General features: G+C 43.8%; 1 protein-coding gene across 3 annotated transcripts in view; it reads right to left on the bottom strand.

The window, feature by feature from the left end:
* The window catches only part of TRANK1 (tetratricopeptide repeat and ankyrin repeat containing 1), an 83,277-nt gene that overhangs the window by 39,264 nt on the left and 21,140 nt on the right, over positions 1-22,873 (bottom strand). For all 3 annotated transcript variants that reach the window (XM_032861260.1, XM_032861259.1, XM_032861258.1), the window contains exons 8-12: positions 16,041-16,211; positions 7,878-8,039; positions 5,918-6,172; positions 3,967-4,143; positions 622-3,537 (exon numbers count right to left, since the gene is read on the bottom strand). In XM_032861260.1, coding sequence (XP_032717151.1) covers positions 622-3,537; positions 3,967-4,143; positions 5,918-6,172; positions 7,878-8,039; positions 16,041-16,211 — 3,681 coding nt within the window. The remainder of the gene's footprint in view (positions 1-621; positions 3,538-3,966; positions 4,144-5,917; positions 6,173-7,877; positions 8,040-16,040; positions 16,212-22,873) is intronic.

Raw genomic sequence — 22,873 nt, 5'->3', positions numbered from 1 at the left:
GACACAGGAGGTGAATGGGTGAGCATTATAAACCTAAAGGAAGGATTCTGGCATGGATGTTCTGTTTTTCAAACACTGCATGCCTCAGTGTCCTCTGTAAAATGGGAAGGCTGCCTATCCAGCAGGGTCATTGTGAAGATGAAGTGGGGGGGGGTCTACATAGGCTGCCTGGCATCACGCCTGGCACAGAGAAGGGGCACAACTGAGGTTCATGTTAAAAGCCTCTGCATATGTGCCATCTCCTGCCATGCCCTAGCCCTTTTTTTGGCTTCTCCTTGGGAGAAAACTGCTTTGGGAATTAATCTAATCAACATATCGCTTTATGTGCCACAAGACCGTGCTTCCGAAGTGCTTTACCTAAGTTCCCAAGAACTTTAAATGTTCCCCTGTAATGTTTTCATGTCATAGCAAGCTCCCTAAGATGTAATTTCCACTTGACCACAGCTTGAATTATCAACCTCCGAATGAGGAGCAGCAGAAACCATAAGACTTCTTGTTCATGGGTTAATTTCCCACAAACTCCGAGATATTCTCCTTACTTCAGCTACAAAAGCCTAACAAAATAGTCCCAGATGGTGCCCAAGCACCTTCCTCACAGGGAAGCACAAAGCCCGAACATACCCGAATGGGACCTGTAATTCTGGTACAGCTGGTGGATCTTCTTGGGCTTCCGGACGGCACACTGCTTGTCCACGGTGTTTCGGCTGGCGTAGTGGAACAGAGAGCGCAGGTCACTGAAGCGGAAGGCCACGCCCTTCATGATGCTCTGGGCCGTGTCTCCCGTGAGGAACATGGCATTGGGATCATTGATACATTTCATTAGCAGTGTCAGCTCGGCTTGGGTAAAGTCCTGAATCTCATCGCCATAGAGTTCATGGATGGACCACGGGAGCACCTTGAGCTTCGAAAGCCTCCGGGACAGGTTATACAGAACATCTTCTTCATCAAAATAACCTTTCTGAGACCTGATCTGCTGGTACAGGCAGAAGAGACTGTAGATCTCGCTCCGGTCTTCCTTGAAATTGGGGGACCGCTTCCTCCCTAATTTCTTATACGCTTCTTCTGTGAGCCACCCCTGGGGGCAGCTGAGGGCCTCAAAAGACCCCTTCAGAAAAGATTTTATTTCTTTCCAAATCAGCGCAGGGTTGTAGGAGGTTTTCCCTTTGATCATTTTCGGCCATATTTCATTGGCGAATACCTCAAATGTCACATACACCCGGGGGTCACTCTCACACATACGTGTTTCTGGAGCTTTATCCTCCTCGCCATTGTCCCCGTCAGCCTCGGTTTCCTCCTCATCCTCCTGCCAATTGGGAATGGTCAACTCTTCCTGTGTGGACCACCCCACGATGGCTCTTTTCAAGCTGCCATCTTCATTTCTCAGAAAAAATGGTTTGGGCAGAGAAGCGTCAAGCAGGAGAAGCAGCTGCTTGGAAGTGACAAAGAGAGGAAAGTTCTCGTCCCTTAAGTCCTGAAGTTTGTGGACATTGGGTTCCAGTGGTTTGTAGTGACTGGTGGCCTTGGTAGACTTGGAAAGCTCGATGAAATTCCTCTGCACCTCCTGACACAGGACGTGGTTCTTGGTCACGAAGATCTGATGTAAATGCTCCAGCTGGTGGGGTTGCTCCGTAGCACACACTTCGGCTGCCTGCCCGGGCTCCCCCGGCTCTCCACTGGGTCCCCCTGCACAGGCTTCACTATCCTGATCCTCATCTATGCTGTCCACTGTTTCTACTTCCATGGAACCTTCCTCTTCCTCCTCCTCCACTTCCTCCTCCTTGTCCACTTCTTCCATACGGGGACCTTCCTTTCCGGACTCCACTTCCAGCCTTCTCTTCAGCCATATCTGCTTGGCCAGCAGCGGGCTTCCTGCCTGCTCGGCCTTCTCCCAGTAACTGTGGAATTTCTTCCACAGCCTGTACAAGCAGCAGGTGGTCTTCCCAGTGCCACTCCGCCCAATGAGGATGATGGGCTCCAGCGGCCTGGGGTTGAGGTCAATCACGGCATACTCTAGCTCACCCACCCTGAAGGGGTACTCCACCGTCGCTGTTGTGTCGTTGAGGATGTTGGAGGCCATGCTATTACTGAAGCTGTGGAACTTCATGATGTTGTACTCCGTCTCCACGGCGCTGGCCGGAGGGAAATACTCCGGGTTCGCGTGCTCCCGGTTCTTCTCGGCCTCCGTGTCCTCCACGTAGAAGCGAGGTATGCGCTTTTGGATCTTCACGTTGGTTGACAGCTGGCCTTGGTGGATGCCCTTCAGCTTCTTCCGCAGGACACAGGACAGGCCCCGGTTGTAGGCACTACAGATGGCCCTGATGGAGTCCGACAGCTTGCAGTGGTCCAAGACGATGTCCCAGATCCGGATGATTTCTGTGTAGACCCGACCCGACTTCTCTGGGCTGTGCAGGTTCCGCTCTGCGGCAGCGATGATCTTCTCCGGGTTCTCACTGCACCGAGGGGAGAAGTCAATGGCCAGCTCCCACAGCATGCGGGCCCCCTTGTCCAGCTTGGCCTCGAAGAGCTGGATGCTTCCCTTCAGGTGCTTCAGTCGCTTCTGCAGCCCCTGCGTCCACTCGCCATTCCCCAGCTGCTGGATAGTTAGGATGATTTTTTTCTTCATGACCTTTGTCATGACCTTACTAGACAGCTTTTTCAGCATTTCTGAGGTGCACTCAATCTCCCACGTCATGTTCTCGAAGTCCTGGAGGCAGGCCTCGATATCCTGCGTGTTCCAGCTGTCCGGATCATCTCTGCCCTCGCTCCCTCTGTGGCCAGCAGGAATGAGCTGTGAGGCCTCGAGGCCTGCCTGCACACGTGCCCCCCCTGCCTCAAGGACACTGTTCTGGTTCCCACTTGAGTCAGAGCCTTGAGCCCCCAGGGCTCGCTGGAGCTCATCTTTCTTTACTTCGGTTCCAACACCCATCTGAAGAGGCTCAGAGTCCTGAGGACAGTCCTCGGGGAGGGATATATCCAATTCAACCTGCTGAATTAAATCCGTGATGTCCTGTACCAGGCGGTCTCTCAGAGAGCAGGGCCTGACAGCTCCAGGCTCCTCCCTCATCTCCTGCACATCCGGGAGAGCCTCCCAGCTGTCGGGGACCACGGCTCCTTCAGGCAGGGCCCTGGCAGGGATGCTGCACGGCAGTGACTTGGATGAACCCTGGGACTTGAGCTGAGACGTGTGGCCAGGGGCAGTGGGCCTCGGGAGCTTCCCTGGGTGGGCAGCAGGGTCCTGCCGGTTCCTCCGTTTGCTCTCCATCAGAGCTTTGTTCCAGGCCAAGAGCAGAGCGTCATTCTTCTTGATCCGGTGCCTTGCGTCTTTGCCTTCTTTGTTCTTCAAGTTGAAGTTGATGTCGAACTTCACCAGCAGGTCTATCAGCTTCTTCATGCGCTTCAGCATGCCCTTCTGGAAGATGATGTGCATCAGCGTGTTCCCATTGCTGTCCTGGCTGTTGGGGTTGAGGTAGCAAAATTCAGTGGGGTTGGACCAGAAGAGATCCAACAGGTGGCTGAGGAAGTTAAAACCAATGTCAGCTGGAAGACACAAACAAAACACTGTGAGTCCTAAGCCGCTCTTTCCAGGGAACAGAGACCTCTGGGTTTGGAGAGATGCCAGCCAGGGGCATCTCAGAACACCACACCTCCCCAAGTACTCGATAACCCTGTGGTTGAAAATCAGGGACAATTTGCTCCCAAGGGGTATGTGGCCACATCTGGGGGACAGCCAACTTTGAAACTTAAGACTCCTCCTCAGTCAACCCACCCAGACCATTCACTGTGATGGCTGCTCCTTCTCACCCAGCTACGGGTCGGAGGCCACGGGATAATGGGTGGGCCTGACCAAGAAACAGCCCTTTTTCAGATCGTTGGTTTTCCCAATAAGAAAGATGAAAAAGCGTAGCATTGGTTCTACTATCCAGCTTCCTCTTCAAGGAACAGACTGCTTAAAAAATAAAGGCTTACCTTTAATGTCCAAAAAGATGTGGAGTGCTGCATGCAAAGGAGTATCACCTTCTGTGAGGGAGATTCTGCGGGGGTCTGCACCCTTGGTCAAGAGAAGAAAAGCCAACTCGAAGTCTTCATGTTTCAGGCACGTGACAAGTGGCGTCTCCTGACTGTCGTGGAGACCCTCAGGCAAGGCTGAGAAGACAGAGGAAAAGGGCACAACCCCGTGAGGGATGTACCCTGTGACAAGGGACTGTCTGGCTCACCTGAGGAAGAGAGGATGGCTTCTGCCATGTGCTCTGAGAGAAGAGCTGATGCTGACCCGACTTCCGAGGTGAAGGCTTCCTAGAGCCCTCAGAGTGAAAGCCCAACTGTTTCCGGTGTCCCGTTCATGGGCCGGGCTTTTCCACTCTCCTGCTCCCCTCTGTGTCCCCAGACCCCATCTTCAGCACTGCCCGGGAGTGGGGACAGGGCCCGGGAATAATAGAAACCCCAGTCCCTGTCCAACACCCTACCAGACACATAGTGAGTGATCAGGATATAAGCATGGCTTCCTACATCCTTTGCTTCTAGACGCTTCTTCCTGAGGAAGCCCACTTACCCTCAAATGGCATCTTCCCTGACACCTCTCCACCCCCAACATCAGCTTCCCTTTAGCCCAGTCCATGCCTCCCCTCTACGCTGCAGTGTCCCAGACCTGCACCTCTGCAATCCACACACCCCCGCACAGCAGCCACACATTCACTCTGTCCCTGGTCCCCGGCACCCGACTGCAGGCAGGCACTTCATAAGTGCCAGCTGACTCAGCAATAAAACAGGAAGTCCATGACAGCCACAGTTTCCAGCCAAAGGTAGTAACATTTCCCTTGAGGAATGGTTTTGAAGAAATATACTACAGGAGGCATTCCATCTACCTCTTGGAACCTGTGGGAACAGTCAATGCCCAAAGGCTTTGTATGGCCCTTTGAGAGCTAAGGACCAAGAAAGGGCATTCCCTCTTAAACAGCCGAACAAGCAGAAAACCACACCGCCACAGTGCTCTTCCAAGAACCTGCATGCATGAGCTCATTTAACATTCAAAACATCCCTGAGAGAGATGGACTGTTATTCCCATTTTATAAACAAGGAGATGGCTGAGACCACACAACTAGTAGCGGCATGAGTAGGGGGGTGGGAAATGGGGGCAGGAGGTAGTTGGGGTTTCCAAATCAGTTATAAAATAAAACCCAGTCCAGGGCACCTGGGTGGCTCAGTCGGTTAAGCATCTGCCCTCAGCTCAGGTCATGATCTTGCGATCCTGGGATCGAGTCCCGCATGGGGCTCCCCCACAGGAGTATGCTTCCCCCTCTCCCTCTGCCCTTCCCTCCTCTCATGATCTCTCTCTGTCTCTCTCAAACAAGTAAATAAAATATTTACAAACTAATTTTTAAAAAAATAAATAAATAATACCCAATCGGGCAAGGCGCTGGCTCTTTCCAGACATACCTCCAGCCAAATGTGATTGTGCTGATCACAGCGGCAAATGTTTCCGCCCACCAATTATTTAGCTGTTTCTTTACAAAGAAGCACCTCAAATCCTAATCCGCTGATTAGAAAAGAATGCTGGAGAGTTAATAGGGACACACGAAGCATACTGAGTATAGGGAAAAGTCTAGCTGGCAGTCACAGTTGGGAGGAAAGGATCCTGTGTGCCACACCCAGGGCCAAGGGCCACCCCCCACACACACACCTGAGGTTTCTCACACAAGGCAGAAGAAAAGACAACAATGGTGACTAGAGTTTCCAAGGACGCAGAGCTACAAGGCCAGCACCCACTGACAGGGCACTAACCTGGTCGCTGTGCAAAATGAGAAGCTGTGGAAGAAGACAATGGGCCAGAATTTAAAGCAGCCTCCAAAGTCAAGTGAAAGACCCAGGACCAGTGGCACCCAAGGGACAAGTCTCCAGGGCTCACTGTGAGCATTCTCACCTCCACTGTCAATGAGGCAGCCCAGGAGCTGCATCCTCCGAGGGTCCCAGGTGCTGAGGCGGGGGATGACAGTGCAGAGGTCAAGGTCTGAGAAGTTGCAGCCTTTGATGAGGCAGTCTCCCTGCGGTGGCTCCCCACTTACTTTGCGGGTCAGCAACAGAAGCACTTCTGGCCATTTCTGTTTCTCCAGTAAAAACTTGATGAAGGTGTTGGCGCAATCACGGTTAATGTCACAGACCAGGTCAGGAGGAATTTCTTTTAAAAATAAGAATACACCACACTCCCAAAAAGGTTCATATGATTCCTGTCCCCAGATAACACCCAACACCTTTAGGCATAATTAACAAGAATTGTCGGTCAGTATGTTAAACCTCTGGGGAAAATACAAGCAAGTAAGTACTTTGGACAGCTACTCAACCTCTCGTAAATGTCAGTATAAGCTCTGGCCATGTGACCTTCTGGGAGGGTCAGAAATACTTAAGGAGAGTAGAGACTGGCCCAGGAAAAGAGCAGAATTGACTATGTCTTGGAAGAATACGTGAGTTCAGAGCATTCTACTGAGATCAGAAAGACAAGAACCTGGCTTAAGTTTTGCATAATACTAACGGAGAGTATGCACTGAAATACAGGGAGACATTATAGAATAATTAAAAAGTTGAGAGTCATCAGGTAGTGGTGAGAGGATGGTCTAATCCTAATTCTTAAGTTCATATCATAATATGCTAAGTATTTCCATCTGATATCTAATGTACGCAGATAGGATCATCGTTATCCCTGTTCATGATGCTGGTATATCCTATAGATGAAAAACTTCTAGAAGAGGTCCTCAGTAAGTAAATTGCCAGATTTGGCAAATAAAAATAGATGTCAGTTAAATTTGAATTTCACGTAAACAACAAATAAAATTTTAGTATAGCTCATGCAATAATTGGGACATACTTATACTATATTCACTGTTTATTCGAAGTTATAATGCAACCAGCATTCTATAATTTGTCTGGCAACCCTACCAGTAAGAAAGCGGGAAGGAAGAGAAGGGAAGAAATCAAGAGTTAATCTATATAAGAGCAATTTTATTTGCATTTGCTGGTTTTTGCTTTCCACCATGTTCTAGGATTTCTAACAGGAATATTCATTTTGATGTTTAATATTTAATGTGAAAACCAGAAAAACAATTTTGTGTGAAGGACCCTGGATTAAGTGCTCCACACCCAACATCTCAGCAGATAAGTACCCTAGCTAATGCAAGAGTGAAGGAACTAAAGCTTAAGAAGTTAAATAATTGGCCCATCGTCCCAGATCTGCTAAGTGGTAGAATTAAGATGAAAATGTAAAACTCCAAGCCTTAAACACTAAGATCTGCTGCATCCCCTGAAGAGCACTTTTGTCCCGCTGGCCACTCCTTCCAGCATTCTCTGGAAAATCAAGAAATCTCAGCTCTTTGAATGGTCCCAGTGAGTACTTTACAGCCCATACTGATGGCCAATTTAAAAATACCAAAATACCAAATTTCATCTACTTAGGGTTTCTAGAATCTTCCCTAAGTGTTATCTAAAATGTGTCATCTTAAGTTCTTTTCTATAACTTTCCTCATTTCCCCATAGTGGAAAAAAAAATTAACATCCAGTTCCACAAGAACTTCATATACCAACATTAACCAGGATCTATGGAAGAGAGAAACATCCAGGGTATTTAAAAAAGGACTGTATGTGCAAAAGTAATTCTAGCAGAATACATGAAAAACCAGGCACAGAGACAGACACTAGGAGTGGGATTTAGGTACTCCTGTTCAGGGTGGATGATCCAGACTTTCCACTGAATAACGTTTGGTGCTGTTGAATGTTTTACACATAGCTCATCACTTTTACTTGTTTGTTTAACTGTTTTTCAAGATATTAGCAAAGGGTTCTAATGGGCATAAATCATCTTCGGCACACCTGAATGTTGGGAGGAAAGTTACCTTGCAGAGAAGAAAGAAGGCGCAAGAACCTCTGAACTACTTCTTGCTTCAGAAAGTTTTTATGCAGTAGCCGGTTTCCTGAGTTCATGTACTTCACCAGCTGCTCAGAGGCCTTCCGGAAAATGTCGGTCTCACTAACAGGTCCATCACCATTGTTCAGTCCTGCAAAGCAAGCAGGTGATGCTTCTGAAGACAAAGACCACAGCTGTGGGAGATTGCAAAAATCACCTTCATTCTCCACCCTCTCTGTGGATACCCTTGCTTTGCCCAGTGACTTTGGGTCTCCTTCCATTGAGAAGTGAGACCTATTTTCTTCCTCCCCCTGGCCCGGCTTCCAGACTTGGTATGACGGATAGAAGAGAGTCATGAGATTTCTGTCCTTGTTCTGAGGTGGGACCTCAAGAGGGCTGGCTTAGTTCTACTCACTCTCTTGAGACCCTGGCCTATGCCATGTGCACTGGTCCAGTCTCAACTTCAGGGGGACAAGAAACAGCATAGAACAAACAGGAATTGGTCCGCTTGTCCAAACTGAGGGTGCATAGATATGACAGAGCCTGGCCAAGATCAGCAAGACCACAGCCGCTGGGAGGAATTCAGTTAAAGCTATGAAAACCCCAGCCTAAATAGCTGGTCTGCAGATCGGGAGTGGAAGAAATGCTTGTTGTTTAAAGTGACTAAATTTTGGGAGCAGGCTGTCATACAGCAATAGACAACTGACAGAAGCATTGAAGGAAGTGACAGCAAGAGGAGAGCTTAGCACCACAGTGACATCCAACCACATGCCAGCCACCTATATGTCCTAGGGGCTAGCAGGAAAACCCAAGAGGAAAGAGCCACCTCTCTGGCCGAAGAAGGGAAGACAATATCCCCTTGGTTCAGTTAATTTGAGAAAGTAGTCATGATTAGAAAAAAAAAAAAAAACCTTATAGAATGTTGAAATGGGCAGATATTTTCTTTGGTATCAGGTGATACACTCAAAAAGCACTGTTGCTCAAAACAAAATCTTACTGAGCACAATAGGGGAGCAAAAATTGAAAAAATAGATAAAATAAAAAATAAATAAAATAAAAGAGATGGACTATTTGAAAATGAGGAAATAATGAAAAGCATCCTATCTTCATCGGGGTTTCCAGCAGTGATTGTGTGGAAGTGGTTCCCGGAGGAAGTGACAGGTAGGAAGCAGACTGGGGGGAAAGGGAGGAAGCCAGGTGGCCTCACCTGATCCCACAGGGGAGCTCTGGAGAGCGTGCCCCTCCCAGCTGTCCCCACCCAAGGACTTTCAAACTCTCGATCTATCACTGGCTACAGCCTATCCTTGGAGGACGTGAGTTCTCAGGCGCTTCTAGCTTAGAAGGTCCCCAGCAAAACTGGCCCTATATGCTGTTCCCTGTGAGAGGAAGCCTTAGGTGCTGGCTTCCCAAAGTGAAGGCACCCCCATGTTGGGCACACACAACAGTGGTGAAAGGGATCTAGGGGATTCAAGCAGAGCTCCAACATCATCTGCTGTGCCTTCTCATACACACCTGCCTCACCTTTCAACAATTCAAGTCAGAACACCAGACTCTCACACACACACACACACCGACGTCAGGGACAAATGCTCATTGCCCTCTACTCAAGAGACCTTGAGGTGTCAGAGAGAAGCAAGACCCACTTTAGCACCATCCTCCAGAGAAAAAGAAAGGGAAACCACTTAGCAAAAGAAGACCTACGTCACCTCAGCTTGAAGCCCGGAAAATGTCTATGCGCTCTGACAGTGACTCGGCCCTCCCACCTTCTTCCTAAAATACCTACAAACACACAGAAATGGTGAAAACTCACAGTACAGAGAAATACGACCCTTGGAAAAGGAGCAACTTCCTTCACTAGCATGTGTTATTTGTCCCCCACCCTCATGCCATTAAAATCTTTTCTAGAACATCATTCTTCAACTAGTAAAATTATAAGTCACTTGACACTGAACAGAAACAGACTAAGCTGACCAATGCAGATCATTATATGCAGTTGTATAATAAACGCATGGTTATGTGGTTCAGAATAGTTAAGCAATGGGTCAGAGAAAGTTCCACATGTCAGGAAAGAAACCAGAGAGTGATATAAACAATGTAAAGACATATAAAAGGAAAGGTGCTGGCAATGGTATCCCTCGGTAGATGTGGGCGACTTATTTATTACTCTGAGTTTGTCTGGTTTTCTTCTAAGTTTCCTATAAGCTTAGTAAGAGACCAAAAAAAAGTCAGTCAGACAAAAAAGCGCCTGGGTGGCTCAGTTGGTTAGGCGGCTGCCTTCAGCTCAGGTCATGATCCCAGGGTCCTGGGATGGAGCCCTGCATCAGGTTCTTTGCTCAGTGAGGGGCCTGCTTCTCCCCTGCCTCCCATTCCCCCTGCTGTGCTTGCATGCTCTCTGTCTCTTTCTCTCTCTCTCTCTCTCTCTCTGTGTCAAATAAATAAATAAAAGAAACATCAGAATATAAAGTCACTTATATATTATAATCACAGATTGCTTTTTAAAAGAGGATTATGTAAGTGCTAAACACCACCAACAAAAAGACTGCATAAAATATGCTAAAGTATAATTACAATAAATTTTTGTTTTTACATAAAACTATGCTTTTACAAATTTTCTACAATAATATTCCTTTCCTATATTTTGTAATTTTTTTAAAGAAAACGTTGCTTTTATAATAAGGAAAAAGTATCTGAGCATCCTTTAGGTGGATTCTGGACTCCTGTATTTGCTGAAAACAAGGCACCGTTTCGGTGCTGAGGGATGGTAAAATGACAAATCAGGGCCTCTGAGTCCCAGGCTCTGTCTGTGGAGAAAATCAACACAGACAGAAGGTGCCAGTGTCCTCCGAGTGCTGTGTCTGAGGTGCCTGCATGAGTACAAAGCAGAAAGCAGCTGGGTCCCACTGGAGCTTGAGAGACAAGGCCTCAGAGGCCTGGTATGGTCCTCACCCTGAGTGATCAGAGATTATGAACCCTGAGAAGGAAGGCTCCAATCCGGTGCTTGAGCCTGAGAACGGAGAAACAGCAGCCAGAGAGGGGGACATGCTGCCACCTAGTGGTGGCCATGAGAAGCAGGTACAAGCCACTAAGAGTTTTCACTTTCCACCCAACTGCAGTCCAGAAGCAGATGATCCTCCTTATGACAAATCCTCAGAAGGTCAGTAGTAGGGACACCTTGGTGGCTCAGCCGGTTAAGCATCCAACTCTTGGTTTCAGCTCAGGTCATGGTCTCAGGGTTGTGGGATCAAGATCTGCGCCGGGCTCTGCACTCAGCACAGAATCTGCTTGAGAGTCTCTCTCCCTCTCTCTCCACCCCTCCCCCCATGCTCTCTCTAAAATAATAAATAAATAAATCTTTTTTAAAAAAATGGTCAGTAGTAGCCTAATGCTCTATCACAGATCTTATGTCATTCTCATTTCACCTTATCAGGGAGGCATTTTCTCATCCCATATCCTCACCAAGAAGGGTGAGTACAGTACAACCAAGTGTTTTGAGAAAGAGAGAGATGATATTCACATAACTTTTATTACTGTAGATTGTTATAATTGTTCTATTTTATTCTATTATTTATACTGTTGTTAATCTCCCACTGGGCATAATTTATAAATCAAAACTTATGGGATGTATGCATAGGAAAAACAGTACATACAGGGTTTGGTATCATCTGCAGTTTCAGGCATCCACAGGGAGGCTTGGAAGTATCCCCTGCAGATAAGGGGGGACTGCTGTATATAGTCCTGGCTGCTCAGGGGTAAAGCCTTGCTCCTTCAAGTGGGCTCGGCCTTCCCCAGGTACTCTGCAAGAGCTGCAGAATCTCAGATCCGCCCTGAACCTGCTAACTCAAAACCTCCATTTTAACAGGCTCCCAAATGGTTCCTGTTAACATTGGGAAGTTCTGGTTTAGAGAACAGCGGAAATCTTCAGCAAGACCCTCCATTTCTCACTTCAGTGCAAAAGCCACCTTCTCCAAAGTCATCGCCACCATAATCATCAAAATGTTGCATGGCAACCCTCAGGATGAGCCAGGGGTGAGAGCATCCTTTATCCTACTCTTTAAGTTAGAATGCTATTTATCTGGGTACAAAAAAGCTAACATCCTTATGGTGCTTTACCTGGGGCCACAGATGTAAAAAACAAAATCCTTCAGTCCATGGACTCAGGTCAGGAACAAGGGTACCCAACTCCCCAGTATTAACTCTTCCCAAAGACAGTGTGCTTCCATCAAGCCCATTAATGCGTGAGGATGGGGAGGGATTAAAGTCTGTAAAATCTTCATTTTTATGACTGGAAATCTATCTTTATGCCCATGGCTCCTGGTCCTCCCTTTGCCTGTCTTCTCAATTGCTACACTGGTTAAAAAGACCATGCTAGTGGCTCCTGGGTGGCTCAGTCAGTTAAGTGTGTGCCTTCAGCTCAGGTCATGATCCCAGGGTCCTGGGATCGAGCCCCCCATAGGGCTCCCTGCTCGGCGGGAAACCTGCTTCTTCCTCTCCCACTCCCCCTGCTTGTGTTCCCTCTCTTGCTGTCTCTCTCTCTGTCAAATAAATAAAATCTTAAAAAAAAGAAAAAGAAAGAAAGAAAAAGAAAAAGGGACCGTGCTAGGGCTAAAGTCTAAAACTACACTATCCATTACAGTGGCCACTAACTTAATTATGTAAAATTAAAATGAATTAAGTAAATTAGAATTTCAATTCTCCTGTTGCATGAGTCTATCCCTTTTCAAGTGCTCAAAAATAGGTGACCAAAGGCTATCCTATGAGACAGAGTAGATATAGAATATTTACATCAATACTGAAAATTTTATTGCATGGTCCTCGTTTACAAAGATTCCCCAGCTCTATCTCATGTTTTAATGTTTGTACCACTGGCAAAAATCTTAGAAACAAAATGTACATATACAATTCTATGTCCGTATGGATACACAAAGTGACCATGATATTAAGCACAGATGTCATATTCTAATACTGGTGTCTACAAGGGTTCCATGACTAGAAGTCTTTGGGAAGTGCACTACCGGAAGATGCCAAGTCGCTAGCCCTGCCTGATAACTGGTCATCCTCCACTTGTCCAATTTTTATCAGTTTCTTTTGCCTTTTTTGACTCCGTGTTTCCCTACAGTCTTTCAATATTCTTCTAGCATGGCAAGGAAAAATTCACAGTCAATGGTCCAGAAAACTTTTATCAAATTTCCAATAAGCTTATCAATGAGTATCAGGGGCTGTGGGCTTCACTGCATCCACTGCCATCACAAACTACCCATTGAGCCAAAAGACAGGCTTGGAATGAGGCACATTCCTCTTGAATGTGCCTTTCTTCCCAAGTGAGCATAACTGAATTCTAGTAAGGAGAAAGGGAACCAGCTACTTTTCTACTGAGTCTCTTCTTCTGGTTTCACCACAAATATAGTTAGTGAAGGTAGAGAGAGAGGAAAGGAGAGTGGGACCCTGTCTCAGAAACTGAGCTGTTTTTAGGATTAGCAGATATCCAAAGATTCTATTATGTCCCCCCCAAAAAAATAAAAATAAAGAAAAACTTTAAAAACTAAACAGAAATGCATGACTTATGTTAAAGCCTATTAACATTAGATATAGCATACACAAAACACATATACAGTATTCTAAGAATTAAGGTTAGAACTAATTGCAAACAAAAAAATTAAATGTAAGAGAAAAACCTGCAAACAAGTCAGCCATTTCCCACCATTAACTGGTGGTCCTTTTTTGTTGTTACACTAAAACCTGGAAATTCACTGGCAAAGAAATCTGTTCAGTTAGTTTCAATTTCTCAAACAGTAGAACCCAATCTGAAGCTGAAATTATAGGCATAAACTCTCAGAAAGCATTTCACAGTGATTTATTAATTATACTACCTCACAGAAGAAATCGCAAGTCCTTGACATACCGGTCTTTAAAAACTAAATATGATATGTCACGGCTTTTTAAAAAAATCCATGAAAAACAGAGGACTTTACAAATACACTTTGTTCCCCTCATTTCAGTGATCTCATGGAAACAACAGACAATATTTTAAATAAGTAAATGAAAATAAAAACATAGATGGGGCAATGAGGGGGTCAGGGACATTAAATGAAAAGCAGCATCTCCCCCATATGAAACTCTCCTGAGCAAGGCAACTGCGATGATCCCCACCTGTCCAACTGCCTCCCACTCCAACACACACACCCAATGGGCTGCCTTCACCTTGCCACCGGTTTACCCACTCCAGGGGCTGGGGAGTGTTTCTGGGGAAATGCATCCAAGTAACTTCAATAAACACCCTAACCGTCTATTAAGTATTAATCAGTCCAGTCCTTCATACATGCACATAAACCATCCGAAGGTCAGAAGATAATTAAAGAAAAGCAATAGTACAAAAGAGAAAACGAAACTACTCACCCCCAAAGAAAAAAATAATTCAGGGAAGAGAGGAGAACATTCTTTTAGGAAAAAAAAATACTCAATATTCTTAAATGCCATTCAAGAAGAGGAGGCAAATATAAAACAAGCAAAAGCTGCCATAGATTAGAAAAAAAATCAGAAAACAAGAGTTCTTAGAAATTAAAACTGAGTTTCCAAATTTAAAAATGCAATGGGCAAGCTGAGTTGTAAAAGGAAAAGCTGTAGACCAAGTTAAAGACCTGAAAAGAAAAAGAACCTAGAAAACAGTAGGGGAAAATAGAGAGACATGTTAAAAATTCAGGAAGCTCTCCCATTTAATCCTTGCAGCGGAAGAGAACAAAATGATAGGAGATAAATTTCCCTGAGCTAAGAAAGTTAGATTGAGAGGGGACAGGAAGAGCCAAGCGAGAAGAATGTGTAAGGACCCACACCGAGAAACTTCTCAGGGACATTTCAAAGCTCGAAGGACAGAGAAAACCTTAGAAGGGAAAATAAATGAGACTGACATCAGACTTCTAACCAGTAGCAAATGGAAGTTAGAATACAAAGATACAGTGTCCTCATGGTTGTGAGGAACGAGGCTTTACAGCATATTTCATAAGTCTAAGATCCCGTACATTGTCTGACACATCAGGAACGGCTGCACCAAAGTAACCCATCACCAATGGTGAAACACATTCCAGTTTTAAACATGCGAAAATGTGGGGAGAGACTGCAATTTAGAATCAATGAAATACAATGCCTATATTCGAAAATAAAATGCCTCTATTCAAGAACAATGTAAAGACATCTTCGGAAACTCCGTTAAGTCCATGCCTCTTCCAGTAAAAACTTTCTTGAGTAGGTATGCTAACAGATCAAGAGAGAGTCTGAACAGACAACACCAGCCGCACAGTCCTACATGAGTTCAAGAACGAAAAGAAGCATTTACACACACACACACACACACACACAACACTGGGGCTGAAGTCTAAATAAAAAGTCTAAATAAGGTCCAAACAGTATATATGCATACATACGTGTATACACACATGGTCCGTTAAACTGGGATGCTTAAATGGTATCACATTGAAATAGCAAAGTTAGCAGGACGTCTGCTGGTTCTTTCCTATGGGTTCTGCTATGCTACCAGTTGTAGAACACAATTTACATAACCATTTACATAATTATACCACTGCCACGTAACTACCATTTACTGGTTTTTCCTTTCTACAATTCATCTATGGATGAGGCCCAGAAAACTTAGAGCTAAGAAACAGAATGTAAATGACACAAATGACATTACTGGGCACAATCCAACAATTGGCGTGAACTTGTTGCATTTCACCCTATACAGGAGCCAGTCAATAGATGCTATCCCAAACTGATAAACCATATCTATTCCAGACATATGAATGTATTTTAAATTATTGGTTGTAATTGCTTCTTGAGGAGTAGGCTCGATTTTTGTGAGCCCCTCTTCCATATGACTTTTTTCTTTTCACCAACCATGTGCACGCATGGAAAAAAAAATCACCGAAACTGCCCAAAGGCAGACCTAGCAACTTTATCAGGATGTCATAGACACTCTCTAAATAAGAGTTTTCTTTGTCTTTCAAAAAAAAAAAAAAAAAAAAAAAGCAAACAAGTTTTCCAAAGACTGGGGATTTCACCTCCATCCTCATAGACTAAGAAAGTATAAACTGATTTGTGTCTAATGCCACAGGACCGTTTTACCACCCCCCCAAAAAAAAAGTTGTTTCACTAGAAGCTGTACCTGATAGGTCCTTAGAACATGCAGCCAGCTTTGCCAAGTGACTGTTGATTTTCTCAATGGCCTTGAAGTTCTTATTCCTCTTGAGGACATCCATGGCAGAGCGGGACTGTCTATCCAGCAGGGTAGGGTCTGCCCCAAAGCGCAAAAGCATCTGCACATCCTCTGTTTGTCCTAGAGTGGGCCAGAAGGAGAAAGGGGGGCTGTCATGGTTCCTTTCATAAGGAGACGTCCCCATGAGTGCTCTTCCTCCCAGTTCCCTGCCCAAGCAGCCTGGGGCAAGGGAATCAGTGTTCCACTGCTCGTAGAATCTAAACCGCTGGTTTTGGGCAACCCACCCAACTCCCGGAAGCAAGGAGTCCTGTGTGGAGTGGGTAGGACAATAGCTTTGAAGAGGTTCAGAAGTGCGCTCCTCTCTACCTTTCTCCCCTCTCCCTGGCAACAAGCAAGGAGAGGGGGAATCTAGTTACTAGGCAACAGTCACAGCTGTAAGGATAACAGCAAGCTGTGACTTCAGATTTCTTTATTCCCTAGAGAGGAAACAGAATATTCTTCCAGAAGAAAAAAAAAAAAAAAAAAAAAAAGCCTGTCTGGGGCTCGGAGAAGAAAGTGGCAATTGCTTTCGCATCAGGGTCTTTTTGTTGTCACTGTTTGTACCCTCCCAGGCCCAACCCTCTGGCTGCCAGCTCCATTTGCTGCTTTGATGGATCTATTTGCCAAGCATCAAGGTGTCTCCGTGATCACAGATGCAACAGCCTTCCACATGGAACAGGTGTATCCCTGGGGGTACAAAGATTGACATGGGCACAGAGAGTTCAGCAAATCAATGCCTGATCCCCAACTTCTTACCCATGCTTTCCTAAAATCCACCGCCCAGACGGCGCATCTCTACTCCAGGTATCATCCTGTTCGTGGCACTCTCCTTTCCCATCTCCCTAGTCACAACTGCCCTTCTCTCATTTTAAAAAAACGAAACAAAATCAGAAAGTCAAAGTTTTTACCCACAGAGTATCTGGCTGAGGCAGGCAAAATTCTAAGGCAATCCCCAAGATTCCCAACCCCTAGTGCACAAACACCTTTTCCCCAGTTACTCAATCAAATATGAATCTAAATGTGATGAGAATTTGCAAATGTAATCAAGGTCCCTAAGCAGTTGACCTTAGGATAGGGAGAGTCCCCTGACCTCATCACATGAGCCATAAAGGTCAGAGGTCGAGAGGTCAGGAAGAGGGCAAAGATTTAAAATATGAGAGGGAATTGATGCCTAAGAAATTCTCCCCTGCTGGCTTTGAAGAGAGAGGGAGCCACATGACAAGGAATGTGTGTGGCCTGGAGAAGCCGAGAGCAGTCTCCGGCTGACAGCCAGCAGGAAACCAGGGCCTCATTCCTACAATCGGACGGAACGAGATTTTGCCACGACCATGTGAGCTTGAAAGAAGGTCCACCACTCCAGATGAGAACACAGCCTCTGTCAGGACCTTTGATTTCAGCCACAGGAGACACTGAGCACAAAACTCTGTCACATCCTTTCAGACTACTGACCTAGAGAACTGTGAGCTGGTAAATGGGTGTGGTTTTGAGCCGCTAAGTTTATGGTTATTTGCTAAGGATCACAGAGAACTAATTACTAATTAATGTATTGCCCCAAAGGTGGTGGAAATTCCTGACTTCCAGAGTATCCACTGAAGGGAAAATTAGGTGCCTGCCAAGCCCCTTTTAAAAGGCACTACAGGGGCACCTGGGTGACTCCATCAGTTAAGCGTTCAACTCTTGATTTCCAGTTCTGATCATGATCTCAGGGTCTTGGGATCAAGGCTTCCTGCTCAGCAAGGAGTATGCTTCTCCCTCTCCTTCTGCCCCTCCCCTTGCTCTAGTGCTCTCCTCTCTCTCTCTCTCTCTCAAATAAATAAAACTCTAAAAAACAGAACAACAAAATCAAAGGTACTATAATCTACCCTCCTTTCACTGCCCTCCAAAATTATTATTTTCATCGCCCCTGTAGTAATAATTTTGTAATAATTAAATCTAGAAAAATTTAAACCCTAAAGTCTTAAATCACAGAATTTTTTTTAATTTAAAGCTATACAAACATTTTTGTTCCAGAAGAAGTTTACTAGATGACTAATAAGACTTTCAAGCATAAACTATGCGAGTAAACTTCTTTCTAAGAAGTAAACTAGAAATAAGATCCCCAAAACAGCAAGGTACAATTTGATATTTTTGGCTATTAAAGAGCTCGTCCATAGTTTTTTAAATAGATGTTAGAGATTATCAAGTTGCTGTAGTATGTGTTTTCTATTATATGCCACTAAAGGATATAATAGTTTTATTTTAAAATATCTGTGTACACAATTCTGAAAATTACCTTTTCTTACATATTTTGACTCACAGATAAAAAAAAATTCTATATGTCAATGTTAAAACATGTAAAGAGGTATATAGGTTTTCAAAATTCTTGAAGATAAGGAAGCAACATTGAAAAACATACTAGACTTTTCTTTTTAATTTATTAGCATCCATTATGCCTTTTCCTGATGACAACACCTCAGTTTTCCTTTAAGAAAGCACCTTCCCCCCGCCCCACGCTTGCCAGCCTACCTGATTTGATGGGCAGAAACACATTCAGTCACCATGGCATCCTCCACCACTGTCCCAGCCAGAGCTCAGGGGAACCGGGATGGGATAAACATCTAACCAGAACCTGACCAATCAGATCATTCCATTCTCTCGCTCTGCCCCAGCCCCAAATCCAGGGGTGAGCACCTGATCAGGATCTAGCCAATTAGATCATTCCATCCTTCTGGCGTTACTGATTGGTTCACTGAGGGCACGTGACCAAAATCAAGTCACAGAGACTCATTCCTAGGACTTTAACTGAAATACTGAGTAGAGATATTCTCTTTGGCCGTGACTGACAAACAGGCATAAGATAAACCTAATATCAGATGGCTTCCACTGCAAAAGAGCCTGCCTAAGAATGAACCTAACGCAGAAGAAAGCAGAGCTGGAAGACAGGGCAGATTCTTGAAGACGCCTCAAGAGCACCTGGAGCAAACTCTGGACCATTGAGTCACATGAGCCAATAAATGCCCTATCTTGCTTAAACCAGTTTGAGTGTCTGTCGCTTGTACCAAGTTAGATGCAACCACCGACCTGGCCTCATGTCAGTTCCAGAAGGTGATTATTTCTAGGCTTTGGGTCCTGTTGCTGGGCTCTGGTAATTCCCTAAGACTGAACCCCGGGGCCTCCCAAAGCACACGGATCCGGAACCAGGAGGACCATCATAACAAACTCCACCCACCAAAACTCCGACAGAATGTATGATTTCAGAGGCTCTATGATGCTGCAATTATTTTAAATGATGGATTTGGAATTCGGGCCACATTAGAGTATCTGGAGAGTTCCTGACTCTCCATATATCAGAAAAGTATTCAAGATGGCGATAATCTCATACACTGTTGAGGCAACTTTTATGGGGTTCAAGTTAACAATAGTTCCAAAAGTCAAATACGTCCCAATATGCTAACAACATCCTAAAACTGTACATAAATTTTTACTTATACATTATAGAATATTTGTGGGGAAAAAAATCATAAGATATGGGTAATATTGGTTTCTCAGGTTAAAGGACAGAGACTCTCAATGTATAGTTTTTGAGTATGTGAATTTGTGATTTGTGATTTTGTGAATGTAATCTGTTTAAATTTTAAATAAAATGAGATTATCCAAACAAATAAAATGTGTAATTTTTTGAACAAGCAATCTCTCAACAAGGAAATAATCCTATAGATACATTCCCATCAGTTCACAAAGATGTATATAGGAAAATATTCTCTGAGCATTGTTTTTGGTAGCAAAATAATTGAAACCATTTAATCATCCATTAGTGCGGTATAGTCAAGTCAGAGAATACTGTGAGCTGTTTAAAAAAATGAAATAGTTATGCAGGTAGTATTAGGGAAAGATGGCCAAGATTATTGCTCAAGGGAAAAGCAAGTTGCTGAATAGAATGTGGAGTATGTGCACATTCATATTTAAAAGAGGGATAGAAAAATTGGCAAGACTCACCAAAAAATGTTTGGTAGACTTTACAAAAGAGAATTTACTTTTTATCACGTATCTTTTTAAAGTGTTTGAATACTTTCCTTTTTTACTAAGATCATGGCTTTCAAATTCTTTTTATTTTTTTGGCTTTAAATTTTTTTTGATAGAATAAATTCATAAATGTATAAAATTCATTCTTTTAAAGTGTACAATTTAGTGGGTTTCAGTATATTTATGAAGTTGTGTACTCATCACCACTATCCAATTCCAGAACATTTTATCACTCCAAAAAGAAACCTTATATGCACTGGCAGTCGCTCCACATTTCCTCCTGCCCCACCTCCAAGGCAACCAGTGATCTGATTCTCTAAATGAGATCGTGCAATATGTGACCTTTGTGACCAGTTTCTTTCCCTCAGCATAACACTTCAAGGTGCATCCATGTTGTAGCGTGTGTCAGTATTTTGTTCTTTTTTATGGCTGAATGATATTGTATTATCTGGATGACCCGTGTTTTGTTTGTCCATTCAGCAGCTGGAGATTTGGGTTGTCTGCACGGTTTTAGTTGTTATGAGTAATACTGCTATGAGCATTCATGTACAAGTTTTTGATTGAGTATGTTTTCATTTCTGTGAGGCATGTACCTAGGATAACATTGCTGAATTGTATGGTAACTATTTGAATTCCTGCCAGACTTTTTTCCAAAACAGATGCACCATTTTTTTCATTCCCACCAGCAATGGGTCCCAAATTTTCCACATCCTTGTCAATACTTGCTGCTGTCCATCTTTTCTTTTTTATTTCAGCCATTTTGGTGTGGAGTGTATTTCTGATTTTTAAACTAGTTTTTGAAAAGTGATTCAAAGAAATTTATACGAAGGGGTGCCTGAGTGGCTCAGTCAGTTAAGCATCTGCCTTAGGCTCAGGTCATGATCCTAGGGTTCTGGGATCTAACCCTGCATCAGGCTCCCACCTCAGCAGGGAACCTGCTTCTCTCTCTCCCACTCTCCCTGCTTATGCTCCCTCCCTCTCTCTCAAATGAATAAGTAAAATCTTTAAAAAAAAAAAAAAAAACCTATACAAACAATGAGACCAGTAGAATAGAACAGAAAGTGCCTATATAAGCACCAGAAAAAAAATACAACTCTTTAACTTGGATGTTCAGAAGGTTTTTTTAAACTCTGACTCCAAATACAGGAGCAATAAATCAATAGATTGACAAATTTGACTACATAAAAAGAAAATATTTGCATGACAAAAAAGCCCAACGTCAGAAGACAAGTGAATAAACGGGGTGGGGGAGAGATTCATGACTTATACCACAGACAAAGAGCTAATGAACAAAGAATTCTTAAAAATTGAAGACAAACGATCAAAAACTCTATAGAAAAATGAGGAACAGACATGAACAAATAACTTGGCAAAAAATAGATTTGAAATTGGTTCTCAAATATATTTTTAAAAGGCCAAATTCACACATAAAGTAACTAGAGAAATGCAATTAAAACAACCTTGAGATACCAATTCATACCTCTCAGACCAGAACAAACTTAGAAATATAACAACAAAATTCTGTTGGTGACACTGTGGGCAAAGAGGCATTCTTCTATATTACTGGTGGTTGTACAAATTGGTACCATCCTTCTGGATGAAGATTTGACAACATCTAACAGAACTACATATGCATTCATGCATATGAACTAATATCGAGTGATTTCCAGAGCACACTGTTAATGAAAAAGATTCTGTGTCAAGCAGAATCTATAGAATGGAACCCTCCACGTAAAAAAGGAGGTGTAAGAAAACACACATGTGTCTGCTCATTACTACAAAAGGAATCCAGGAAGAAAAGCCTTAAAAAAGGGTGGCTCAGTGGGTTAAAGCCTCTGCCTTCGGCTCAGGTCATGATCTCAGGGTCCCGGGATTGAGCCCCTCATTGGGCTCTCTACTCAGCAGGGAGCCTGCTTCTCTTCCTCTCTCTCTGCCTGCCTCTCTGCCTACTTGTGATCTCTGTCAAATAAATAAATAAAATCTTTAAAAAAAAAAAAAAGGAAAAGAAAAGAAAGAAGGAAACTGATCACCTACAGAGGATTAATGAGAAAGGGGCAAAAAAAAAGGGGGGAAATGGGAAATGGGAACTCAGGGGGTCAAGGAGGAGAAAGAAGTGACATTTCTCTGAGTATAACTTTCTGCAAAGTTCAGAACCCTAGAACCATGTAATGTTTCACATATGTGCCTTTCACATACCAAAATACAAACAAAACCAAACAGGATGTGAGGAGAACTCTAAAATGGAATGCAAAACCTGAAAAAAATATACCTGAGTGTACTACAAATGAGCAAAATAACCATATTAAATAGGGTGGGGAGGAAAAGAACTTAGTGTCTTGACTAGATCCTATAAAACTGAAGACAAAAAGAACTGAACACAAACAAACATAAAATGAACATAAAACAAACATACATCTAATTAGTAGATGTGTTTCTCAAAGGGACATGGGTTAGTAAGTCTGAAACTCATAAAACTGAACAAGGAAGTAAATATATTATAGATGACAGATGTTACACATTCTAAAAGGCTAAATGACCGTGGTGTTAGACCAGAATCAGAGGTATCAGCATAAACTCATGGTTTTTAATACAGACACACAGTAATAAAATGTGTGTATCCAGGGGTTAGTATATGAACATATATTTCCTACCTCCATCTGCTGAGAAGGCACAGAAATAATGACACTCCAGTAACAATGATCCCACCAAGTAGCAGACCTTGTTTTCTACACCATTCTCTA

The sequence above is a fragment of the Lontra canadensis genome, unplaced genomic scaffold (genome assembly GCF_010015895.1).
Source record: "Lontra canadensis isolate GAN:19392208 unplaced genomic scaffold, GSC_riverotter_1.0 scaffold20, whole genome shotgun sequence".
Lineage (NCBI taxonomy): Eukaryota > Metazoa > Chordata > Mammalia > Carnivora > Mustelidae > Lontra > Lontra canadensis.
The sequence above is the reverse complement of the archived record's forward strand: the minus strand, read 5'-3'. Positions and strand labels throughout refer to the sequence as shown.